General features: G+C 55.2%; 1 protein-coding gene across 4 annotated transcripts in view; it reads left to right on the top strand.

The window, feature by feature from the left end:
* Nucleotides 1-1,336: 1,336 nt before the first annotated feature.
* The window catches only part of Ttll1 (tubulin tyrosine ligase like 1), a 16,105-nt gene continuing 7,574 nt past the window's right edge, over nt 1,337-9,867 (top strand). For 3 of the 4 annotated variants that reach the window (XR_002818313.1, XM_023702583.1, XM_004642385.2), the window contains exons 1-7: nt 1,337-1,433; nt 3,577-3,648; nt 5,361-5,477; nt 6,955-7,163; nt 7,724-7,904; nt 8,761-8,895; nt 9,117-9,225. Coding sequence is in view for 3 of the 4 variants with exons in the window: in XM_023702583.1 (XP_023558351.1) it covers nt 5,365-5,477; nt 6,955-7,163; nt 7,724-7,904; nt 8,761-8,895; nt 9,117-9,225 (747 nt within the window). In the remaining variant the exon portion in view is untranslated. Of the gene's footprint in view, nt 1,434-2,778; nt 2,902-3,576; nt 3,649-5,360; nt 5,478-6,954; nt 7,164-7,723; nt 7,905-8,760; nt 8,896-9,116; nt 9,226-9,867 lie in introns of those variants that run through there. The other variant, XM_023702582.1, reaches the window with a different exon arrangement.

Here is a 9,867-nt window from a genome sequence, read left to right as displayed (position 1 = left end):
TGCTTTGTTAAGCTTGTTTTAAGTAGGTGCTTTAGACCACTGAGCCATCTCACCAGCCCTAGACCCTTAGTTTTTAACCATCCCTCATGTGTTGTTTTGTTTTTTGAGACAAGGTCTCTTAATCACTTAGTTGTCCAGAGCAGGATGGAACTTGTAATCTTCCTGCCTCAGCCTCCCGCTTAGTCTCCTGTCATTTCCTCTTGGGGATCCCTAGTTCCAGCTAATTCCCCAAAGAGGCCAGAGTGTTTCCTGCTGCATATTCAGCGATGCTGTTGGTCTTTTCCTGCCATGTGTATCAGCGCCTCCTGGTGCTGTGGCTCTTGGTGACAGACTCTGGGATGGCTGCGTATGCTGCTTGGGGAAAAGGAACTGGTAAAGCATCCGCACCTTGCTAGGTGCTATGCACGAGGGATTTAAAACCGTCTCAGCATCTTCGGAGGTGGAGACCCTTAGTCTCACTTCACAGTGAACAACAAACTGTAATCCCAACAGAGAAGCTGGGATTTGCCTCCAGGAGGTACAAGGCCTCCCGTGGCCCTCATGGTCTCCTCTCCCGCGCTGCCTCTGCGAGCCCTTTCATAGCCAGGGACATCTGGGACGCGTGCTCTTCTAGTATGAGCCGACTCCACAGTACTCGACCAGCTATGCGTGACACGCTATGCCAATCACGTTACGCTGTTTGTGTTTTGCTCTTAAAAAAAAAAAATCCTTCCAACAATCCTTCAATGTAGATGGTCTCCCTCAATTTACAGACCCAGGAAACAGGCTCGGGGGAAGCACAGTGACCTGCTTAAGTCACACAGTCGGTTTGGGGAGCTGACATTCAGATCCAAGTAGTTTCGGTTTTCAATTTCTCCTTGGGTGAGGCTACTTTTTCCTAAATAGAAGGGACTTTTAAAACACTAATTTTAAAGAATACTGAACCAAGGACGTGACCCTCAGGGGCCACCTATGGATCAGCTGGCGCTCGGCAGTATGTTCCTATTGTCCTACAATAATGTAAAGGTAAACCGATTTACAGCATTAATTTTCCAAATGGGGAAGCTCAGCGATGGTAAGCAGCGGACTGGTCCAGGGACCTTATGCCGCTCTCCTTCCCACTTTTAGGCTGAATCCCACGCCCTAGGCTCTGCTGTTTCCTTTCTGAGTCCTAAAAGTTGCGAGGGTAGGCGATCTGGCGTCTCTTGAGACTTTAGCCCCCTTGCACTCAGCTGCGGGGACCCGGGCGTAGAGAAAAGCCGCGAAAGCCCGACACCGGAAGTAGTCGTGGCGCCGGCGGTAGCGTCCACGGTTGCCAGGGAGACGCCCCGGAAGTGGAGCGCGAATGCCTGGCCCGTCGGCCGGCTGTGGGCGTTGTCTTCGCGCGAGCAGCTGAGCGAGGCCCGGGGCGGGCCCGAGGGACCTTGCGGGGCGGTGTCCCACGGAGTCCACAGGTGAGGTCGGGGCTCCTCGGCCGCCGCCGCCTCCCGGGAGCCGTGGGTGTGCCCGCGGGCGTGCCAGTGCGCATGCGCGGACCGGTGTGGGCGGCTAGTCTGCGCGGCCGCCGCTTGGACGCGGTTCTCCGGGTCGGCGTTGTGCCTGATAACTGTTGGCCACTGTGTCTGTTTCCTCTTTAGAATTCCCGGAACTCACCTCGTGCTGTCCGATTATTGTCACTGCGTCGTCATTCTTATTCCTGATTCCCCTGGACCTTGTTCCTAGCCTTTCCCGCTCGTTCCGCTGCGGGGAGCGCTGTGCCCGTGGGGAGGACGCGGGGTAGGAGAGCGGAGCCTTGGCTCCCCTCCCTGTTCGTTTCTTCTCTAGGTGACAGGACGGGGCAAGTGGGATTTGTCATGCGCTGCCAGTATAGAGACAAACCCTAAAGCCAAACTTTCTTAGCATTGTAAGCCGGTTTGCAATTCACGGAGCAGGTTCTTTGTTCAGGAAACACTTGGTGGGCACATCATGAGAGCTGCCTCGAGGTCGCAGGGACTACAGACACCGGCGGACTGCCACTGTGCAACACGGCACTGTCGGCCAGATGGGGCGCCAAGAGGACAGGGATCAAAGGTCTGGGAGTGAACGCACCCCACCCACGGGGAGCCCCCACTAACGGCTCTTTATTGTTTTATTTTTTTCTTGTTGGAACCGGGAACCGGGGATTGAACTCAGGGCCAGGGAAGCGCTTATTCTACTGAGCTATCTCCCCAGCCCCCTATTGTTTTCTTAAAAGATGACTCTTTTCTCCTCTTCAAAGAAAGCTAGTGGAGAAAAATCCAGAAGTCGGGGAATCCTGGCCTAGTTGGGGCTTTGCTGAAAATGGAAGTGATCAACCAGGAGTGCAGGTGCACACCTGTCATCCTAGCACTCAGGAGGCTGAGGCAGGAGGATGCCAAGCTCCAACCCAGCCTCGGCAACTTAGCAACTTTGTGTGTGTGGCAGGGAGGTATTGTGTAGCTCAGGCTGGCCTTGAACTCATGATGGTGATCCTCCTGCCTCAGCTTCCTTAATGCTGGGATTACCGGTGTGTGTCACCACTCCTGGCTAGGGTTCCTGTTGTTTTATGGCCAGACCCAGAAGAGGGATGGGTCTTGGGAGTGTGTTCTTTCCTTCTTTTCTCTGGAGAGTGGAGCTGTCTTGGCCAGGAGGGTAATGCCTGCAGGGGGTCAGGACCCCTGGGGCTGAAGGCCTTTTCACCCTGGAGGGCTGGACCTTGCTTATTATTGGTTGTCACAATAGTACTTGTTAGGTCCTGTGCTGGGAGAATTCATTTATTTACTTTTAAAAAGTCATCAAATATTTATTGAGCACCTGCTGCTGCCAGCCGCGGTGCTGGGCGCTGGGGACTCAGCTGAAGGGACGGCAGAGCGGAGTGTCTTTTCTCATGGAGCCCACCTGTCTGGCATGGGGAGACACAACCAGGTCAGGCCTTCCTCGTCAGTTTCTTTTTTAAAAAATTTGTTCTGTGTCAGGATCTCCTTATATAGTTTAGACTGGCGCTCACCTCACTGTGTAGCCCAGGATGGCCTCAAATTCTCGGCGCCCCTTCTTCGCGGCCTGCCTCAGCCTGCTAAGTGCTGGGGCTCCAGGTGTGCTTCTTCCTCCTCTAAGGTCGCCAGTGCATTATGGGACCTTACTTCCTGACCTCGCCCGGTCCTCATCTGCTCCAAGGATGCTACCTCCAGAGGCCGTGTAGATTTGGGGATGAGGGTTCCAACACAAGGGCCTTTGGGGGCCACACTGAAACCATAGCAGAGCCCTGCTCTGCCCCCTGGAAAGCGGCACCATGTGGGGTGCAGGGTGCACGCAGTAGATAATAGCAGGAGGAGCTGGAGCCCAGGCCTGAGGTCACTCAGGATCCTTCATCTCAGCCAGAGTGGGCGCAGAGGCGGCGCGCTGACCTGGCACAGGTGCTGGAGGCCCTGGCGGCCACTACAGTGCCGGCTGGAAGGAACCCGTATTGCAGCGGAGGAAGAGGAGCAGGCGGCCCTGCGCAGCCCGCCACAAGGAAGCTGCCGTCGATGTTCCAGCTGCATGCGTGACACAGTCAGGTGCCTCCTGGGCCTGTGCCACTCACCCTTGTTCCTTCCGTGTCAGGTGAGCTCCAGAGCCAGCGTCAGTGCAGCTGAAGGAGCTGTGGGCAGCCTGGCGGCTCCAGGAGGGCCTACGGTGAGTGTGGTGTGGGCGCTCTGCAAGGCTGTGTTGCAGGGTGGAGGGGCATCAGGAGGGGCCCCCACATCTGGCAGAAGGCCATCTTTTCCTGGGCTCTCCTTCCTGCTGGGCAAAACGAGGATGAGGACATTCATCCCGGAATGGCTGGGGACTGTACTGGTGAGCTGTCCCCTGGCTGGGACCGAATACCCAATACCCACAGCTTAGGGGAAGAGGTTTAGCCTGGTTCAGTCTCAGAGTCCCATCCATGGTGGGCTGGCTCCAGAAGGGGCAGCATGGCAGATGGGCCTGACAAGCAGAGCTGCTCCATTCATGATGGCAGGTAGCAAAGTAAGTGCAGAGCGACAGCGAGGGACAGTCTGCAGCCGCGTCTGGGATAGGCGTGCTCTGAACAGCACAGCCAGCTGTGGATGAATCTGCGAGGTACAGCACCCCATGATCCAGCCAGCCCCAGGAGTCTCAAGCTTGTGGAAGTCCTCCTGCCTTAGCCTCCCAAGTGCTGGGGTCACAGGCGTGTGCCCCATACCTGGCTGCTAGGACTCCCCTAATCCAGTTCAAAGGAGAACGTAGGGCACTGCGGGTAGCCAAACCGCCTCATCCGCTGTGCTGCCCTTATTCTCTGGGGTCACAGTGCTTCCTTCTCCTGCCACCTCAGGGTGAGGCAGCGGCTCACGGGCCCCCCAGTGAGTTAATGTGAGGGTCACCCTGCAGTAATGGCATGGGTGTCCCTGGGGTGGGGGAGGGGTCTCCCTGCAATCCTGGTTTTGCAGTCAGACTGGGTGGAGTATAGAACAGAGGCTGGGGTCCAGCACTGTGAGGCTAAAATTAAATGGTAAAAATGTAAAGTCTCCGGTGGGGGGAGGGGACACATGCTTGGAATCCCTGGTCCACTGGCAGGCTGAGGCAGGAGACTTGAGTTTGAGCACAATTTGGGGAATTTAGGAATTTTGTGAGATCCAATATCAAAAAAATAACTATGAAAATGGTTTGGTGAGGTAGCTCGTGTGAGGCTATCGCTTAATTCCCAGAACTGCCCCTCAAACAACCCACAAAGTGAAATTCCTTCTCCCACCAGGCTTCACACTGTTTCATGGTGGGAAGCTTGTGGCGCTTGCTCTGGGGTAGGGTGACAGCCTGCAGCCCGCCGCTGGCCTTCCCGGGTCACTCAGTTGTAACGGTTGATGACACCACCCCTTTGGTGATAGCAACTTTGGTTGTCCCTCCTATTAACCTGTGAGTGGCTATTGTTCTGCTGATGGCCACCTTCACAGAGGAAGGAGACAGGCTGAGGGGACAGGGTGGCACATCACACCAGGATGGCTCTGGGTCCAGTGGGCTGTCATGACTCCCAGGCTCTGAGTCTGATACAGGCTCTTAGCCACTGACCTTAGCTTCCCAGTCCCTAGGATGAGAAGGCAGGGGCTGACAATAGCAAATGTCACACCGTGCCACCTCCACCCCTTCTCTGGGATTGCACTCAGAGCTTCTGCCTTGAGCTACACCCCAACCCTTTTTATTTTGAGACAAGGTCTCACTAAGTCATTAAAGTTGTCCAGGTGGGGCTGCACCTTTCAGTCCTCCTGCCTCAGCCTCCCAGATGCTGGGATCCCAGGCGTGTGTGGCCACCACGCCCGGCTCTGCAGGTGTTAAGGAGGCCGTGGTCTGAGGACGATGCTGGAGTCTGAGAGCCTCATGACTGTCTCTCGTAGGGTCATGGCAGGGAAGGTGAAGTGGGTGACTGACATCGAGAAGTCAGTGCTGATCAACAACTTTGAGAAGAGAGGATGGGTCCAGGTAACGGAAAGCGAGGACTGGAATTTTTACTGGTGAGTAAAGAAGCTGGATCTTGCGCTTAGGTGGAGGGAGCTTCCTTTCCAGCACTGCTGGCTCTTGTGGCCTTCAAGACAGGGCTGGCAGGAGTGATGGCTCGCGGTGTAGGTGTTACTTTGCAGTTGGTCCTGCATGATGTGCGCATGTGCGATTTTCAGTGGAAAGTGAATCCAGCTGGTCAAAGAAAAAGAGCAGCCTTGAGGCCCTCCTGGGACAGGGGAACCCCGTGTAACTTCTGTCTTAAGGTGTCCTCGGCCTTCCAGAGTTTGAATGCAGATGTTGTGCAAATGAGCGATCCGTTTTGCAATGATCCATTACCAAGTTACAGCGGAGCCGTGACTTAGGAATGCATTGTGTTCCGAGGTTGTAAATTAGTATTTTTCCCATAAGAAATCATTGAAGGGGCTGGAGAGATGGCTCAGTGGTCTAAAGCACCTACTTGGAACAAGCTTGGCAAAGCACTGGGACCGCGGTTCCATCCCCCAGCACCACATGCCAACTAGCCCCGCCCCCTGGTGGGCTGAGCTGGCTGCGCGCGCACACACACACACACACAAAATGTAAAAATTAAACAAAAAAAAGAAATCATTGAAAAAACTAAGTGTGGTTGTGCGTACCTGTAATCCCAGCACTCGGGAGACTGAGGCAGAAAGATCGTAAGTTCGAGACCAGTCTGGGCTACAAAGTGAGTTCAAGGCCAGCCTGAGCTGCATAGCAAGACCCTGTCTCAAAAAGACAAAAAAGAAAGAAGTCATGGAAATACTCACAATGAATTCCATCCTCTCCACACACCCCTCATCCGTTTCCTAATTAAGAAGGTCTGCATCCTGTGTGTCCTTTACGACAGATACCAGTAACTTTCCCATTATTCACCACCAAGCGATCGGGCGCACCTCACTTACCAGCAGTGATTTCACACCCTGCCTGCCATGCCCAGGGCCCTCGGTGGCTTGCGGGGAGGGAGACAGAAGGGAAGGTGGCCGCAGCGCGCCCTTCCGCAGGCTCGGAGGAATCTGGCCCTGGCCTTCCGCTCGGCGGCACGCGGAGCTTCGTCGGCCGAGCTGCCTCGCCGGCCCTGTGTTGTCTTTAGCTTCTCTCCTTAGCTTTTCTAGCTTTGGTGAGGCCGTCTTGATAGCAGTAATCACAGCGATGCTGTAAAGCACTGGCTGAAATTACACCCACAAACACGCGTGTCTGGGCTCAGACTGACGCTCACGTAAGCCTACGTACGTGTTCCTGGCGTCTCGCGTCTTTGTTGACAACTGCACAAGCGCCCTGCACTTAGGTCGGGGCGGGAGACTTTGGTCGTACGTTAAAGCTAAAATGCTAATCCTAACTGAGGTTGTTCGTAAGTCAGGCTGTTCGCTGCCAGAGGGTGCACTGTGTCAGCGCCATCCCTGGGCCCCTGGGGCTTGGGCGTGCCGGGCGGGGCCTGCAGGGTGCTGGCCTCAGGCACGGCGGCTGCCTTTGCAGGATGAGCGTGCAGACCATCCGGAATGTGTTCAGCGTGGAGACCGGGTATCGGCTCTCGGACGACCAGATCGTCAACCATTTCCCCAACCACTACGAGCTGACGCGGAAGGACCTGATGGTGAAGAACATCAAGAGATACCGGAAGGAGCTGGAGAAGGAAGGGAGCCCCCTGGCGGAAAAGGACGAGAACGGAAAATACCTCTATCTGGGTCTGTGCCTTCCCTGGCTGCGGGCAGGTCTGGGCGCAGGCAGTGCAGGGTTCCTGGCTCTTCAGTGGCATCTGGGGGGCACCTGTTTCCCTCTAGGGTCTTCAGCTGGCTGAGTGGATGTGGGGCAGAATTATATAGGCAGCCTCCAAGCCTCAGTTTCCTCTTCTGCTAGGCAGGAGTGATAGCACCCAGCTCACAGCTTGTGGTGGAACAAAAGAATGTGTGCTGAGTTTTGCACACAGAGCTTGGCAGAGGTCACTTGTCTGTGGGTGCAAGAATGGAGAAGCCCAAGTCCTTGTCACATTCAGTGCTGAAGTGAGGCTGAGGGGCTGGGCGTGGTGGCCTATAATCCCAGCACTCGGGAGGCTGAGACAGGAGAATCTCCCTAAGTTCGATACCAGCCTGGGGTATATAGTGAGACCCTGTGTCAAAAGGCAAAACAAAACAAACAAACGGGCGGAGAGGATGACAAGAAGCCCTGACAGGCAGTGCCGATTGCTTTCCAATCTTGGCCTCTGCTGGGCTGGCTCCTGACCAGCATGCGGTGTCTGCCCTCTCAGACTTCGTCCCGGTCACCTACATGCTGCCCGCCGACTACAACCTGTTCGTGGAGGAGTTCCGGAAGAGCCCGTCCAGTACGTGGATCATGAAGCCGTGCGGCAAGGCCCAGGGCAAGGGCATCTTCCTCATCAACAAGCTCTCACAGATCAAGAAGTGGTCCCGAGACAGCAAGACGACCTCGTAAGTGTGGGGGCTGGGGGTGGCGGCCACCTGCCATCTTGTGGTGGCCCTCGCCTGCTTCTGCAGGGCTCTCAGCCTAAAGGGTTACTGACTGTGTACGGGGCCATGACGTGGTCCCCTGGGGGCCTCGGGGACAGCTGTGCTCACGAGGAGGGGCGGGCAGCGAGGTCAGGCAGCGAGGCTTGTGCTTCCTGGCACCCAGGGCCCGGCTCCTGGCTTCGTCCCGGCCTGACACTCACTGATTGAACATATTGTCTGTATTAGGCTCTTTTAATTTTTGAGCTACATCCCCAGGCCCTTAAAAAAAAAAAAAAACAACTTTAAAATTTGAGACAGGGTTTCCCTAAGCTACTGCAGGGGGCCTGCCCAATAGCTCAGCTGTTTAAGTGCCTGCTTAAGCAAAGACCTCAAGCTCAAGCTTCTGTGGTTCGAACCCAGATAGTCACGGCAAACCAGAAATGCCCTAACGGCATCTTCGGGCCTCCAAAGAAAAGCCTTCTACCTAAGCTACTGTATTGTCTAGGCTGAGTTTGAACTTTTGATCTTCCTGCCTCAGCCTCCTGAGCCCTAGGATTACAGATGTGGGCCACCATGTCCAGCTGGGGGGGGAGGGGTGTCTTATTTGTTTTAAGTATGTGTGTGTGTGTTTGTGGGCAGGGTCTCACCACGCAGCTTGGACTCGTAGTGATTCTCCTGATTTCTGCCTCCCTGGTGCTGGGATTAAAGGCGTGCGCCACCATGCCCGGACTCCATCGCCAGCTCAGTGTGATGGGGAGCAGGGTCGGGGGTCATGTGTGGGATGCGCCTTTGATGTCCTGTCTTCTACCGTATAATTGTGACTCCCTGGCACGTGCAGGTTTGTGTCCCAATCTACGAAAGAAGCCTATGTCATCTCGCTCTATATCAGCAACCCGCTGCTCATTGGTGGGAGGAAGTTTGACCTGCGCCTGTATGTGCTGGTGTCCACCTACCGCCCGCTGCGCTGCTACATGTAAGCGGCCCTTCTGCAGGGAGCTCCTTAGCGCCACCGCGAGGTGTCGTGTTGTAATGCAACCACCTGGTACAACCATTGCTGGCACAGGGTTGGGGCTGGTGTTGGCCTGGATCCATTGCGGACCTGACAAATCAGAGCACAGTTCTTTCCAGAGCAGGAAGCACTCCGGTTTCTTCTGTGTCTTCTCAGAGTTTGACTCAGTCTGAACCTCCACCTAGGTACAAGCTTGGGTTCTGCCGGTTCTGCACGGTGAAGTATACGCCTAGCACCAGCGAGCTAGACAACATGTTTGTCCATCTCACCAACGTGGCCATCCAGAAGCACGGGGTAAGTGGTATCACTGGAGTGGGGGCAAGTGGACCACCACTGTGGGTTTCTTTCTGTTTTTTCAACAATGCACAGGGCCGCCAGTTTGGTAGCTCACACCTGTAGTCCCAGCACTAGGGAGGCTGAGGCAGGAGGAGACCCACCTGGAGTACAGTGAGTTCGCAGCCAGCCTGAACTGCATAGTGAGATGTTGTCTTTAAAAAAAGAAAGAAACAAAGAAAAAGAAGCAAAGAGGAGAGAAGAGAAAGCATAGGGTGGGTACAGGTTTGATATTCAACCTGTGTCCTGACTAGGACTCTCTGAGTGGCAGATGCAGCCATCCTGGGCTAGAGATGAAAGAAGCCTGCAGGTTTGGGCCCTGCCTGTCTGGTTCTGGGACCTTGGCTAAGGCTGCCTGACTCTCGGGCCTCAGTTTCTCCATGATGGAAGGAGTTAATAGGATCACAGATAGGGCCAGCCAGATAGCTCAGAGGACTAAAGCACCTGCTTAGGCAGACTCGGGCTGGGGGTTCGATCCCTGAGCCTGTCCTCCAGCTCTGTCCCTGGAAGCGCTGAGATGGTGATTGAGACTGGGTGTGGTGACCCCTAGTGCTTGGGAGGCTGAAAAACAGGATCACTATGAGTCCGATCTACATAGTGAGA

The sequence above is a fragment of the Octodon degus genome, unplaced genomic scaffold (genome assembly GCF_000260255.1).
Source record: "Octodon degus isolate 3935 unplaced genomic scaffold, OctDeg1.0 scaffold00153, whole genome shotgun sequence".
Lineage (NCBI taxonomy): Eukaryota > Metazoa > Chordata > Mammalia > Rodentia > Octodontidae > Octodon > Octodon degus.
Note: the sequence above shows the minus strand (reverse complement) of the source record. Positions and strands in the feature narration are given on the sequence as shown.